This window comes from Helianthus annuus, chromosome 9 (assembly GCF_002127325.2).
Source record: "Helianthus annuus cultivar XRQ/B chromosome 9, HanXRQr2.0-SUNRISE, whole genome shotgun sequence".
In the NCBI taxonomy this organism is placed as follows: Eukaryota; Viridiplantae; Streptophyta; class Magnoliopsida; order Asterales; family Asteraceae; genus Helianthus; species Helianthus annuus.
The window spans coordinates 25,947,138-25,963,179 of NC_035441.2; the positions used below are offsets into that span (position 1 = coordinate 25,947,138).

The following is a 16,042-nucleotide window of genomic DNA, read 5'->3' on the forward strand; positions in this document are numbered from 1 at the left end:
CGCGATCTCAACTTTCCCGGGAACAGCTTCAACCGGGAATTGTATAGCAACACTTTCTCCCCACACTTGAACTCTTTCACCTGCTTCAAGTGTTTGTCGTGCAACGCCTTAGTACACTCTTTATATGCCCACGACTTCTCATACGCCTCGTCACGCAACTCCTCTAACTCGTGCATCTGAAGAAACCGGTTCTTACCCGCAGCTGGCAAGTCAAGATTGACTGCCTTCAGTGCCCAGTATGCACGATGCTCTAGCTCCACCGGTAGATGACACACTTTCCCATAAACTAACCTCAATGGTGTGGTCCCAATAGGCGTCCTATAAGCAGTACGGAAAGCCCACAGAGCGTCATCTAACTTCTCGGACCAATCAATACGACTGTTTCCGACAGTTTTCTCCAAGATCCTCTTAATCCCCCTATTCGAATTTTCCACCTGCCCACTTGTTTGTGGATGATAGTGTGACAACTCGAAATTTAGAACCTTTCTTGTGCCTCGACGTAGCATACTTATACGTTATGTGACTAGTTAACTGATTAAACTTAATGATAAACGTGAACCTTTTATGTGATATGTACTTTGTTATGTGTGCACTTGTATGTATATATGTACGTGTTATATGTGAGCCGAGAACCCGACCGAGAACAAAGGACCCGACTCGAGACCATGAGGTCTCGAGTGAATAGTGACCGATTTGGGCCTTTGGGCCGTGACCTCCTCTAACCGGCTAGTAAGCCCTTTATGGTGCTTGTGTGAAACAAGTATATATATTATACTTGTAACCATCTTTGCCATTTTTCTTGGACAACCAACACACACACACTCTCCTATCTTCTCTCCTACAAAACCCTAAGCAACATAAACACACTCCTAGTAACCGGCTCCCACTTGACCTTTGGATTCAAGATTGGAAATCAACATTTGGAGTTCACCTTTCATACCTCTTAACCGGTTAGTAACTCACATTGTATTTCGGTTTGTTGTTGATGTGTAATGAGGTTGAATGATAATATGTGTTGGCTTGATGATTGTCTATCTATGATAAAGATGTTTGCTAGATAGAAAATAGTTGTTTGTTGTCAAAAGATGATATTACATGTGTGATAATAATGAACCGGTTAACATGCTTGAATTCGGATTGTTGATGCTTTGTGTTTAAAGGAGGTTGAACCACTAGTTTTAAGGAGCATGAAATCGGTTTGTATTTGGCATGTAATCGGGTTAATAAAGGACCGAATTGTAGCCTTTGGTTCAAGTGTTTGATAGTTGTTCATGTTGTAATTAGGAAGAATGCATAATATGCTTGAACAAAGGTTGAATATGTTATGAATATGCTTGAATGTTTGAAGAACATGAAGAACTTGTTGAATATGCTTTGAATGTGGGTTAAATATTTGAAATCCTGCTTGTTTGATCTGAATTCATGAATGTTTAGACAAGAAAACATGTTTAAGTGGATAGTACACAAATAGGGTGCATGCAATTGGAATGTTATTGGATAGTACAACTGTGCAGAATCAGCAACTGTTGGGGAGTCGAAACCCCTGGTTGCGACTCGCAACCACAACATTACAAGTCGAGACCGCCAGTTGCGACAGAGGTTACGAGTCCTGTTGCGACTCGCAACCACAGCATGATGAACCGAGACCATAGTTACGACACAGGTTGCGACTCGAAACCTTAGTATGATCAGCCGAGTCCTGTTGCGACTCGCAACCACCCATGAACAACATAACAGCACAACTCGAAACCACGTTTGCGAGTCCGGTTGCGACTCGAGACCCCTTATTGGACTTGCTTAGTTATGGGCCTAAGTTAATGGGCCGGACTTATGGGCTTCTGTGTTAACTGCTATTACGTGTTTTGGGCTTAAGTAGTTGGTCTGAACTTATGAGCCGAATGTGCTACTGTTAATTGAAAATACTGTGAGATGTTAAACGTGTTGCCATGATTATTACCTACGTGTTGAACATTCGTGCACTGCTTGGCTTGAATCTGATACGGATAATATCTGTGATAGGACTTAATTGAATTCCTACAACTTGATTAACCTTTCTGTGATTAACTGCCGAGCAAACCAAGGTGAGTTTACACCCTCTACAAAGCATGGGATTCCCTGGGTTGGGAACGGGGTTAAGGAACGTGGGTTCCTCGTCCTCCTTGGGTAGGACGGCTATGGTTCAGGAATGTGATTCCTCGTCCGGATGGACGGATAACTCGTACTAGACTAAAACTCTATCACGAAGTCCCTCCTTTTTGTATCGACTTAATCGCCGGGCCAATGGCGAGCGGGTCATTAGTTAGATAGCGCTATTTAGGTCTGACAAACCTCACACCGTGCCGCAGAGGACGGGCGTGAACTAATGGATCTGGGGCACGTCAATGATGATAGACATTGATGTTTTCAGGGCACATAAACATGACTACAGTCAGCAGTCGATATGGTAACGGGTCTAGTGTACGCATGGGGTAGCCCCCACGGCCGAAATGCCTGATAACTAACATGGGGTAGCCCCCACGACCGAAATGCCTGATAACTAACATGGGGTAGCCCCCACGGCTGGAACGCCGGAGTAACTGGGAATGCACAAGTCACGTTTTTAAACTATGGGGTAACCCCCACGGCAGGATGCCAGTTAAAGGAAACTGTTTTCGAAATAACTAAAACGAACACCCAACTGTGAACTCACTCAACTAGTTGTTGACTCGTTACTACATGCTTTGCAGGACCATAGGTACTCAGCTGGAGCTTGCAAGAAGGAGAGTCGTTGTGGGACACGGATTGCTGCGTGCCATGTTCTATTTGAAAACATTTGAACTTATTTTATAACTTTAAACTGATGCTTCCGCTTACAACTTAAACTTGGTTTTGTTGGAACACCAAGCGTATTGGTTAAACTTTTATGATTACTTATATGCTTGTTCAGTATGATTAGTGGCTGGATCCTGGTCAGTCACGCCTCCAAGCGGTAGTACTCCGCAGGTGGGATTTTGGGGGTGTGACAGATTGGTATCAGAGCCATTGGTTATAGTGAACTAGGTTTTAATAAAGGAGAAACGTTTTGTTAAAACCAGACTATAACCGGTACAGTGCTCAACGGTCCACAACGACACTTCACTCCACATGCAAGGCTCGACATTGTAGGTGATATGATATGTGTATATTGCCTACTTGTTAGATACATAGTACATTGCCCATGGTATGCTTGGTTAGTACAACTACTGTTGCTTGAACACGTGCGTGCTTACTCTATCCTACTATCGTACTTTCGCGAACCTCTCTCACTTGTATTACTCTTATTATGAAGAATCATGTCTGGACGCGTTAACATGACACAAGCCTAGTTGACGGCTTTGATCAACGAACGAGTTGCCGCAGCGCTTGCAGCTGCAAACGCAGGAGGTATATCCTGCAGTCCGAATTTGTTCTAGGACCATTTGGATCCTACTCTCGTGAACCAACCTTTGTGTTAAACTCTGTCTTTCTTTCACCTACCTTAGGTCAATATGCTCAGGCACCGGTGTGCACATTTAAGACCTTTATGGACTGCCGACCCACTACTTTTAGCGGAACTGAAGGAGCAGTAGGTCTCCTACACTGGTTTGAGAAACTAGAATCTGTGTTCGAAATGTGTGAATGCCCTGAAGCGCGCAGGGTGAAGTATGCAACTGGTACTCTCGAGGGTTTGGCCCTCACGTGGTGGAATGCTCAAGTGCAAATGCTGGGGTTGGTTGCTGCCAACGCCACCCCATGGGAAAACTTCAAGGAAATGATCAGGGAGGAATACTGCAGTCGCGACGACATTCATAAGCTGGAAGATGAGTTCTACAACCTCAAGATGACGGGGTCAGAGATTGAGGCGTATACTAAGAGATCGCATGAGCTTGCCTTGTTGTGTCCTACTATGGTGGACCCTCCGTATAAGCGAATTGAATTCTATCTCAAGGGCTTGGTGCCAGAGATCCAAAGCCATGTGACTTCAGCAAATTTGACTACTATCCAGCAGGTTGTTCAGTTGGCTCACCGTCTTACTGACCAAGCGGTGGAGCAGAACAAGTTACCAAAGCGCATAGGTGCCGCAACTACTTCTGGTACCTCTAGTGGGGACAAACGGAAATGGGATGGAACTTCAAGCAAGGGTTCAACTTATGTGCAATCTCAGTCTCAGCAGAGAAAGATTGACGACCACAAGAGCCCCAGTCAGCAGTCGTCTGGTGGTCAGAGTCATGGTGGGTACAAGGGGAATCACCCCAAATGCAATCGTTGCAACCTACACCACAGTGGGCCATGCACCAAGGGCAACTGTCATCGGTGCAACAAGCCTGGTCATGTTGCAAAGGATTGCAGGAGCGCATACCCCGCCAATCAGAATCGTCAGCAACCTCAGCAGAACCAGCGACAGCAGCAGGGTAACAACAAAGGGTGCTTTCAGTGTGGAGCTGAAGGCCACTTCAAGAAAGATTGTCCCCAACTGAACCAGAACAACAACAACAACAATCAGGGGAATGGTAACAATGGGAACCACAACAACAACAATGGTGCTAGGGGACGAGTGTTCGTGATTGCTCAAGGTGAAGCAAGGAATGATCCCAACGTGGTGACGGGTAAGTTCCTTCTCGACGACTTTTATGTTACAGTCTTATTTGATTCAGGTGCCGATACTAGCTATGTGTCACTAGAAGTTAGTAAAATGCTTAAGCGTATTCCAACACCCCTGAACACCAAGCACACCGTAGAGCTAGCTAATGGTAACAGTTTGGAGGCCTCGCACGTAGTCAAAGGTTGCCAACTTATTCTCGCTAACCAGACTTTCTCTATTGACCTTATTCCTATCGTCTTGGGTAGTTTCGACGTTGTCATTGGGATGGATTGGTTATCCCAACACCGAGCAGAGATTCTTTGCAACGAGAAGATCGTTCGTATTCCTGGTTTAGGTAGTGAACCTCTCATGATTCGTGGCGACAAGAGAAGTGCTGTTGAGAACATCATCTCTCTTCTTAAGGCCCAGAAGTGCTTACGAAAGGGCCACACTGCGATTTTGGCTTTAGTTACTGACACCACAGAGAAAGAGAAGAAGCTAGAAGATTTTCCAGTTGTACGAGACTATCCTGAGGTATTCCCTGAGGAATTACCTGGTCTTCCGCCCCATCGCCAAGTCGAGTTTCAGATTGAACTAGCTCCTGGAGCTGCGCCCATAGCTCGTGCACCTTATCGTTTGGCTCCATCAGAGTTGGAAGAACTCTCCACGCAACTACAAGAACTCCTGGATAAAGGTTTTATTCGTCCTAGCTCATCGCCTTGGGGAGCCCCAGTACTATTTGTGAAGAAGAAGGACGGTACCTTCAGAATGTGTATCGACTATCGTGAACTCAACAAGGTGACGGTGAAGAACCGTTATCCACTACCGCGCATTGCCGACTTGTTCGACCAGTTGCAGGGGTCGGGCTACTATTCAAAGATCGATCTGAGATCGGGATATCACCAGCTGAGAGTTCGAGAAGAGGATGTCTCTAAGACAACCTTTAGGACTCGATATGGGCACTATGAGTTCTTGGTCATGCCGTTTGGGCTGACAAACGCACCCGCAGTTTTCATGGATTTGATGAATCGAGTGTGCAAGCCTTACCTAGACAAGCTTGTTATAGTCTTCATCGACGACATCCTGATCTATTCTAAGAGCAAAGAGGAGCACGAACAGCATCTACGACTTATTCTGGAACTCCTTCGGAAGGAACAGCTTTACGCAAAATTCTCGAAATGCGACTTCTGGCTTCGAGAGGTCCATTTCCTAGGACATGTGGTGAACAAGGATGGGATTCACGTTGATCCATCCAAAGTGGACTCTATTAAGAACTGGCCTGCGCCTCGCACACCAAAGGAAATTCGCCAATTCTTGGGATTGGCAGGTTACTACAGGAGATTCATTAAGGATTTTTCAAAGATCGCGCAGCCTCTCACCTTGTTAACGCAGAAAGGTGTTGTTTATCATTGGGGAAATGCACAAGAGTTAGCTTTTCAGCATCTAAAGGATAGACTTTGTAGTGCACCTATCCTTTCACTTCCAGAGGGCACAGAAGATTTTGTGGTTTATTGTGATGCATCAATTCAAGGTCTTGGATGTGTATTGATGCAACGAGATAAGGTCATAGCTTACGCCTCACGCCAACTCAAAGTTCACGAGAAGAACTACACTACGCATGATTTAGAGCTGGGAGCTGTTGTTTTCGCACTTAAGTTATGGCGGCATTACCTAAACGGAACCAAGTGCGCAATCTACACCGACCACAGGAGCCTAGAGCACATATTCAAGCAGAAGGAACTGAATATGCGGCAACGACGATGGGTCGAGCTGCTAAATGACTACGAGTGCTCTATCAGGTATCACCCGGGCAAGGCCAATGTTGTGGCTGATGCCCTCAGTCGAAAGGACACTGCGCCTAAGCGCGTAAGAGCCTTACAACTCACGATCCATTCTAGTCTACCTTCGCAAATACGAGCTGCTCAGATAGAAGCACTGAAACCAGAAAACGTTAGAGCCAAAGCCCTACGTGGGTCAAGGCAACGCTTAGAACAGAAGGAAGACGGTGCTTACTACGTAACAGGACGCATTTGGGTCCCACTCTATGGCGACTTACGAGAACTTGTGATGGACGAAGTGCACAAATCTCGCTATTCGGTACACCCTGGTTCGGACAAGATGTACCACGATATTAAAACTACGTATTGGTGGCCTAGCATGAAGGCCCACATAGCAACTTATGTCAGTAAGTGTTTGACTTGTGCGCGAGTCAAGACGGAATATCAGAAACCCTCAGGCCTACTCCAACAACCAGAGATACCACAATGGAAATGGGAGCAAATTTCCATGGATTTCGTTACTGGCCTACCTAGATCACAGCGCGGAAACGATACTATCTGGGTGATCGTGGATCGACTCACGAAATCCGCACACTTCTTGGCAATTAAAGAAACAGATAAATTCTCCACTCTAGCGGAGATATACCTCAAGGAAGTTGTTTCGAGGCACGGGGTGCCCACCTCTATCATCTCTGATCGAGATGCACGTTTTACTTCAGAACTGTGGCAGGCAATGCACAAGTCTTTTGGCTCGCGTCTAGATATGAGCACAGCGTATCACCCACAGACGTACGGGCAGTCCGAGCGCACTATTCAGACATTAGAAGACATGCTTCGTGCTTGTGTAATCGACTTTGGCAACAGCTGGGAAAGGCATCTGCCACTCGTGGAGTTCTCGTATAATAACAGCTACCACACCAGCATTAAAGCTGCTCCATTTGAGGCATTGTACGGACGTAAATGCCGGTCACCCCTCTGTTGGGCAGAGGTGGGGGATAGTCAAATCACTGGTCCAGAACATGTGGTAGACACTACTGAGCGGATTGCTCAAATACGACAACGCATGGCGGCCGCTCGTGACCGTCAGAAGGCCTACGCCGATAAGGGCAGGAAACCACTTGAGCTCCAGGTTGCGGAGCGGGTATTACTCAAAGTTTCACCCTGGAAGGGTGTGGTTCGTTTTGGTAAACGAGGCAAACTCAACCCACGATACGTTGGACCTTTTGAAATCATTGAGAAAATAGGCAAGGTGGCCTACAGACTGAACTTACCAGCAGAACTCGGTGCAGTTCACAACGTTTTCCATGTGTCGAATCTGAAGAAGTGTCTGTCAGATGAGACCCACGTAGTTCCTCTGAAGGAACTCACGATCGACGAACAGTTGAAATTCGTCGAGGAACCAGTCGAAATCACAGACCGGGATGTCAAGGTCCTCAAGAGCACTAGAATACCTCTCGTTCGAGTTCGTTGGAACTCACGTCGCGGCCCAGAGTTTACCTGGGAGCGTGAAGATCGGATGAAACAAAAGTATCCCCAACTGTTTGAGAACCGTACAACCACTACTGAGGCTGAAGCTACGGAATTTCGGGACGAAATTCCAGATCAACGGGGGGTGGATGTGACACCCTAGGATAACCGGGAAAACCTTACAACTTAACTAGCTCCCTCAGTGAGTGCCATCAAATTTCGGGACGAAATTTCTTTCAACTTGGGGATGATGTGACAACTCGAAATTTAGAACCTTTCTTGTGCCTCGACGTAGCATACTTGTACGTTATGTGACTAGTTAACTGATTAAACTTAATGATAAACGTGAACCTTTTATGTGATATGTACTTTGTTATGTGTGCACTTGTATGTATATATGTACGTGTTATATGTGAGCCGAGAACCCGACCGAGAACAAAGGACCCGACTCGAGACCATGAGGTCTCGAGTGAATAGTGACCGATTTGGGCCTTTGGGCCGTGACCTCCTCTAACCGGCTAGTAAGCCCTTTAGGGTGCTTGTGTGAAACAAGTATATATATTATACTTGTAACCATCTTTGCCATTTTTCTTGGACAACCAACACACACACACTCTCCTATCTTCTCTCCTACAAAACCCTAAGCAACATAAACACACTCCTAGTAACCGGCTCCCACTTGACCTTTGGATTCAAGATTGGAAATCAACATTTGGAGTTCACCTTTCATACCTCTTAACCGGTTAGTAACTCACATTGTATTTCGGTTTGTTGTTGATGTGTAATGAGGTTGAATGATAATATGTGTTGGCTTGATGATTGTCTATCTATGATAAAGATGTTTGCTAGATAGAAAATAGTTGTTTGTTGTCAAAAGATGATATTACATGTGTGATAATAATGAACCGGTTAACATGCTTGAATTCGGATTGTTGATGCTTTGTGTTTAAAGGAGGTTGAACCACTAGTTTTAAGGAGCATGAAATCGGTTTGTATTTGGCATGTAATCGGGTTAATAAAGGACCGAATTGTAGCCTTTGGTTCAAGTGTTTGATAGTTGTTCATGTTGTAATTAGGAAGAATGCATAATATGCTTGAACAAAGGTTGAATATGTTATGAATATGCTTGAATGTTTGAAGAACATGAAGAACTTGTTGAATATGCTTTGAATGTGGGTTAAATATTTGAAATCCTGCTTGTTTGATCTGAATTCATGAATGTTTAGACAAGAAAACATGTTTAAGTGGATAGTACACAAATAGGGTGCATGCAATTGGAATGTTATTGGATAGTTCAACTGTGCAGAATCAGCAACTGTTGGGGAGTCGAAACCCCTGGTTGCGACTCGCAACCACAACATTACAAGTCGAGACCGCCAGTTGCGACAGAGGTTACGAGTCCTGTTGCGACTCGCAACCACAGCATGATGAACCGAGACCATAGTTACGACACAGGTTGCGACTCGAAACCTTAGTATGATCAGCCGAGTCCTGTTGCGACTCGCAACCACCCATGACCAACATAACAGCACAACTCGAAACCACGTTTGCGAGTCCGGTTGCGACTCGAGACCCCTTATTGGACTTGCTTAGTTATGGGCCTAAGTTAATGGGCCGGACTTATGGGCTTCTGTGTTAACTGCTATTACGTGTTTTGGGCTTAAGTAGTTGGACTGAACTTATGAGCCGAATGTGCTACTGTTAATTGAAAATACTGTGAGATGTTAAACGTGTTGCCATGATTATTACCTACGTGTTGAACATTCGTGCACTGCTTGGCTTGAATCTGATACGGATAATATCTGTGATAGGACTTAATTGAATTCCTGCAACTTGATTAACCTTTCTGTGATTAACTGCCGAGCAAACCAAGGTGAGTTCACACCCTCTACAAAGCATGGGATTCCCTGGGTTGGGAACGGGGTTAAGGAACGTGGGTTCCTCGTCCTCCTTGGGTAGGACGGCTATGGTTCAGGAATGTGATTCCTCGTCCGGATGGACGGATAACTTGTACTAGACTAAAACTCTATCACGAAGTCCCTCCTTTTTGTATCGACTTAATCGCCGGGCCAATGGCGAGCGGCTCATTAGTTAGATAGCGCTATTTAGGTCTGACAAACCTCACACCGTGCCGCAGAGGACGGGCGTGAACTAATGGATCTGGGGCACGTCAATGATGATAGACATTGATGTTTTCAGGGCACATAAACATGACTACAGTCAGCAGTCGATATGGTAACGGGTCTAGTGTACGCATGGGGTAGCCCCCACGGCCGAGATGCCTGATAACTAACATGGGGTAGCCCCCACGGCCGAAATGCCTGATAACTAACATGGGGTAGCCCCCACGGCTGGAACGCCGGAGTAACTGGGAATGAACAAGTCACGTTTTTAAACTATGGGGTAACCCCCACGGCAGGATGCCAGTTAAAGGAAACTGTTTTCAAAATAACTAAAACGAACACCCAACTGTGAACTCACTCAACTAGTTGTTGACTCGTTACTACATGCTTTGCAGGACCATAGGTACTCAGCTGGAGCTTGCATGAAGGAGAGTCGTTGTGGGACACGGATTGCTGCGTGCCATGTTCTATTTGAAAACATTTGAACTTATGTTATAACTTTAAACTTATGCTTCCGCTTACAACTTAAACTTGGTTTTATTGGAACACCAATCGTATTGGTTAAACTTTTATGATTACTTATATGCTTGTTCAGTATGATTAGTGGCTGGATCCTGGTCAGTCACGCCTCCAAGCGGTAGTACTCCGCAGGTGGGATTTTGGGGGTGTGACAGATAGGCCGTCGAAAGCCGATGGGTGACCCCATAGCGTTTCAAGACCTTCTCTATCTGTGAATTGCAGAAGTGGGTGCCCCGATCAGATATCAAGGACTTCGGTGTCCCGAACCTAGCAAACAACCTCCTCAAGAATCTCACAAGAACCCTCGCGTCATTCGTAGGCAATGCCTCTGCCTCCACCCACTTAGAAACATAATCCACTGCGACTAGGTTGTATCGGTTCCCCCTCGACATGGGGAACGGACCCATGAAATCGATACCCCAAATATCAAAGACCTCAACCACCTGAATGGGGTTTTGGGGCATCTCATTACGGGATGAGATATTTCGTGTCCTCTGACAGGCGTCACAACTTCACACAAACGCATGTGCGTCCGTAAAGATGGTCGGTCAATAAAAACCCGCATCAAACACGCGTTTGGCGGTATAAGCAGCACCATAATGGCCACCAGTCGGTCCCTCATGACAATGTCGCAAAATGCTGCGCGACTCGGACCCAAACACGCATCTCCTAATAACCTGGTCCGCACCGATCCTAAATAAGTACGGATCCTCCCAAATGTAGTGCTTGACATCCGCAAAGAATTTCTTCGTTTGCTGATATGTCATGCCCTCCACAAGGTCACCTGTAGACAAGTAATTCGCCAGATCAGCGAACGAGGGAAACCCTTCCTCGTGGGCTTTCAAAAACATCAACGCCTCATGGGGAAACTCATCCCCAATCCTATCCTCCCGAGTTTTCTCTATCTCAGGGCTCTCCAATCTCAACAGATGATCAGCAGCTACGTTCTAAGCCCCCTTCTTGTCCCTATTCTCTAGGTCAAACTCCTGAAGCAGCAAAATCCATCGAATAAGCCTAGGCTTCGCATCCTTCTTCGCAAACAAGTAACGAAGAGCCGCATGATCTGTGAAAATAACAGTCTTCGATAGCACAAGATAGGAACGGAATTTGTCGCACGCGAATACGACTGCCAGCAACTCCTTCTCCGTCGTGGTGTAGTTTTCTTGGGCGTCGTTTAGGGTCTTGCTAGCATAGTAAATGGGATGAAAGTGTTTCTCCCTACGCTGCCCTAGAACGGCCCCAACAGCAAAGTCGCTGGCATCGCACATGATCTCAAATGGGAGGCTCCAATCGGGAGCAATCAGAATGGTAGCAGTCACTAACCTCTCCCTAATCAATTCGAAGGCCCTCAAACACTCATCGTCGAATACGAAGGGCCTATCCTTCTCTAGCAGTTGGGTCATCGGGCGAGCAATCTTCGAAAAGTGGCGGATGAAACGGCGGTAGAATCCCGCATGACCCAAGAAACTCCGAATTGATTTCACAGAAGTAGGTGGCGGGAGCTTGGATATAACATCAACCTTGGCTTGATCAACCTCAAGCCCCGCCTGTGAAATCTTGTGCCCTAGCACAATCCCCTCTCGAACCATAAAATGACACTTCTCCCAGTTAAGCATCAGGTTCGTCTCCTCACATCGAGTAAGCACACGCTCGAGATTACGCAGACAATGATCAAAAGAGCTCCCAAACACAGAAAAGTCATCCATGAACACCTCCATGGAGTCCTCGATCAACTTGTGAAAAATCGCCACCATACAGCGCTGAAATGTGGCTGGAGCGTTACATAACCCAAATGGCATGCGTCGATACGCGAAGGTGCCAAAAGGGTATGTAAATGTGGTCTTTTCCTGATCCTCTGGTACAATAGGGATCTGGAAGTAACCTAAGAATCCATCAAGAAAGCAATAGAACTGCTGTCCTGACAGTCGCTCCAGCATCTGATCAATGAATGGCAAAGGAAAGTGATCCTTGCGCGTGGCATCGTTGAGTCTGCGATAATCTATGCAAACTCGCCAGCCGGTGACGGTCCGGGTGGGTATCAACTCATTCCTATCGTTGACGACTACTATCATACCCCCCTTCTTGGGACCACCTGGACGGGACTCACCCATGCAGAGTCCGAAATTAGGTAAATCAGTCATGCATCCAGCAACTTAATCACCTCTTTCTTCACAACGTCCTGCATATTAGGGTTTAGCCTTCTCTGAGGCTGAACCACCGGCTTGAACTCCTCTTCCATCAAGATCTTGTGCGTGCAAAACGAAGGGTTAATACCCTTGATGTCCATCAGCTTCCACGCAATAGCCTGCTTATGCTCTCTCAAAACACTCATCAGCTTCTTCTTCTCCTCCTCCGTCAGTCTAGCAGAAATGATGACGGGTAACTGAGATCCCTCGCCCAAGAATGCGTACTCCAGATGAGACGGCAATTCCTTCAACTCCAGGGGCGGGGGTGCCTCAACAGACGGTCTCTCCTTCGGGATCTCCTCCTCCTCGATGACCTCAAACACCTTGAATCTAGGGGAAGGCTCGGTATCCTGCAACAGAGGGTCCTGCTCAACATCCAACTCAGTGACCTCACTCCCCTGATTATCCATACTCGCATCCTACGTATCAGACACATCTTTCCCACAAATCTCGCTGAGAAGGCCACCCACATGTGACATGAGAGTATCAATAAAGTAGAGAGTGTCATCATGCTGACGGGTGTGCCTCATAGAATGTTGGATATCAAAAGTGACCTCATCTTTATTGACACGAAGAGTCAACTTGCCATCATATACGTCAATGACTGCTCGTGCAGTGGCAAGGAATGGACGACCTAAGATCAACAGGACCTCAGAGTCCTCATCTATGTCGAGAATGACAAAGTCCACGGGAAATACGAACTTGTCGACTTTCACCAACATGTTCTCCACGATGCCCCTAGGATACTTCACCGATCGATCAGCGAGCTGAATACTCATGCGCGTAGGGGAAGGCTCTCCTAGGTCAAGCTTAGCGAATATGGAATAGGGCATGAGGTTTATGCTAGCACCTAGGTTAGCAAGCGCATTGCTGACAGTAAGATTCCCAATCAGACATGGGATAGTAAAGCTACCAGGATCAGACACTTTCTTTGGCAGCTTATTCTGCAAGACGGCAGAACACTCCTCGCTCAAGGTGACAGTCGACAGATCCTCTAATTTCTTCTTATTCGTAAGAAGATCCTTCAAAAACTTCGCATACTTTGGCATCTTCGCCAAAGCCTCGACGAACGGGATGTTCACATGTAGCTTCTTCAGCATCTCCATGAAACGACCATACTGCTCCACGTCCTTTCCCTTCCCTAACCTACCAGGGTAAGGGGGTGTCGGCTTATACACCCTCATCGGCTCCTTCTCTGGCTCCTTCTTCTCTGCTGGAGACCCGCTGGACTGTGCTGTACTTGCTGGGCGCAGCCTAGGGTGCACTTTGCCAGCTGGTGTCTCCATCTCATTCTCCTCGTCGACCTCTGGGTCCTCATCGACTACCGGCTCGACCTCTACAGCTCCTCGACCACTCCTCGTAGTAACAGCCTTCGCAGTGGCGTTCGGATTTCCAACAGTGCTACTAGGGAGACCACCTTGAGGTCTCTGGTTCAGCTGATCGGCCAGCGAACCCACTGTCCTCTCCAAGTTCTGTAGTGCAGTGGCCTGACTCTTCATGAAGGTCTCGTGCTCCATGAACCTCGACTGTGTCTCCCGATGTCGAGTATCCTCTCGCGTGATGAACTGTGTCAGCAACTGCGTCTGCTGGGCTAATGTCTCCTGGTTTTGCCTCAGCATCTCCTCTATGGTCGGGTTCTTCGTACCCGAACTCGCTCCTGCATCCTGAAACAGACTCTGACGCGGCTGAAACCCCGGTGGGTTGTTGTTTTCCAGCTGAAGTTCGGGTGGTTCTTCCAGTTCGAATTGTAACGCTCCCCGAAATTTCCTTGATTTCGATTACCCACAAACTCTACCTGCTCTGGTGTCTCAGTAGGAGCAATAGGACACGCGGTTGTGTCATGCCTACCAGTGCATATCTCGCATAGTTGCTCCTTCTGTACCTTCATATCACCCACCTGCTTTTGCAAAGCGTCGATCTGCGCTTGCATCCTGGTGACCTCATCGACCTTGTGCACTCCTGTATGTGTAGTGGATGAATCTCTAGACTCAGGAAACTCGTAGCTACTCATCGCTATATCCTCGAACATATCCATGCACTCATCAGGTGTCTTGGCGGTCAGCAGATTGCCACCAGCAGTAGTATTCAGCATATTTCTCGTAGTGGGCGTCACTCCATGATAGAACCTCTCAACTAAAGCCCAATCCTCGAATCCATGATGAGGACACTTGAGTAGTAACTCCTTGAAACGCTCCCATGTCTCGTAGAACGAATCTCCCTCCTTTTGGCGAAACTCTTGGATCATGCTCCTCAGACGAGCGGTTTTAGAAGGGGGAAAGTACTTGCCTAAGATTTTTTCTTTCATACCGGCCCAGGTAGTGATGGATCCCGCAGGAAGGGATTCCAACCAAGCATGAGCACGATCAGCCAGTGAGAATGGGAATAGACGCAGCTTGCAGGCATCCTCGGTGACACCTTGCTCCTAGAATGTGTCGCAAATAGCTGAAAAGCGCGAGAGATGGACATTCGGGTCCTCAGAAGGTAACCCGTGGAACTGGATGGTGTTCGTAACCATCGTGATGATCTGGGGTGGAATCTGCCAGCGATTAACTCCGATAGCGGGTCGGGTAATGCTGGATCGAGCATTGGCCGCGTTCGGCCTGGCGTAGTCTGCGACGACTCTCCTAGCTGGGGCTTCGTTGTCACCCATAATAAAAGCAGAAGATGAAGTGTGTACCTGACTAGCTCGGAAAATGCGAAGGCGCTCGTGGAAATCTCGCTCGGGCTCAGACGAAGCAGCAAACGAAGGTGGCCCCTGTGAACGAGTGTGGTGCATACAATGAGAGAATTCTAATCTAAGTACTAAAGCAAATCTAACCCTAAAGGCACAAATTGCAAGCAAAGGCACCTAAAGGCAATGGAAATCTATGAAAGCGAATAAACAACTAAATAGACGACTCGGGTCGTTCTCTAAAGTGCCAGTGTCCCCGGCAACGGCGCCAAAAACTTGATGTATGAAAATGTGTATATTAAATTCGAACAAGTTTTAAAAATGGAATCACAACCTAAACCACACACAATCGGCAAGTGCACCGGTCGCAGTGTAGTGTAGATGGCAAGACCGGATATCAATCCGTGGACACTATACGCAAACTCTAGATAATGAACCTCTATCGAATATATAGTTAACTTTTAGATTTGTTTTGAAGTGATTTGTAATAATTAAATAATAACTAAATTGTTGTGAAACTAGCCTATTGACAAAAGAATAAGAGATAATAATAGAGAGAGAAAAAGATTGATATTATTAATTGGATGTATATAATACAAGATATACAATGGTATATATAGGAGATGTAACTTGGAGAATAAGCCTAATCTATTTTAGGTGTTGATAACCATAATAAATAATAATAATATATTTATAACACTCCCCCTTGGTTATCAACT

The 16,042-nt window shown here is 46.5% G+C and overlaps 1 protein-coding gene and 1 non-coding gene across 2 annotated transcripts; one reads left to right on the forward strand and one right to left on the reverse strand.

Moving 5' to 3' along the window:
- Positions 1–13,071: 13,071 nt before the first annotated feature.
- On the reverse strand, positions 13,072–14,897 carry LOC110901426. The gene is made up of 2 exons (XM_022148258.1): positions 14,448–14,897; positions 13,072–14,367 (listed from the first exon to the last, which is right to left on the reverse strand). Exons 1-2 carry the CDS (start codon positions 14,895–14,897, stop codon positions 13,072–13,074), a joined length of 1,746 nt encoding a protein of 581 aa, XP_022003950.1.
- On the forward strand, positions 14,803–14,909 carry LOC118482569. Its single transcript, XR_004868601.1, has one exon. It is a non-coding gene; the product is annotated as a small nucleolar RNA R71 (small nucleolar RNA).
- Positions 14,910–16,042: the final 1,133 nt, after the last annotated feature.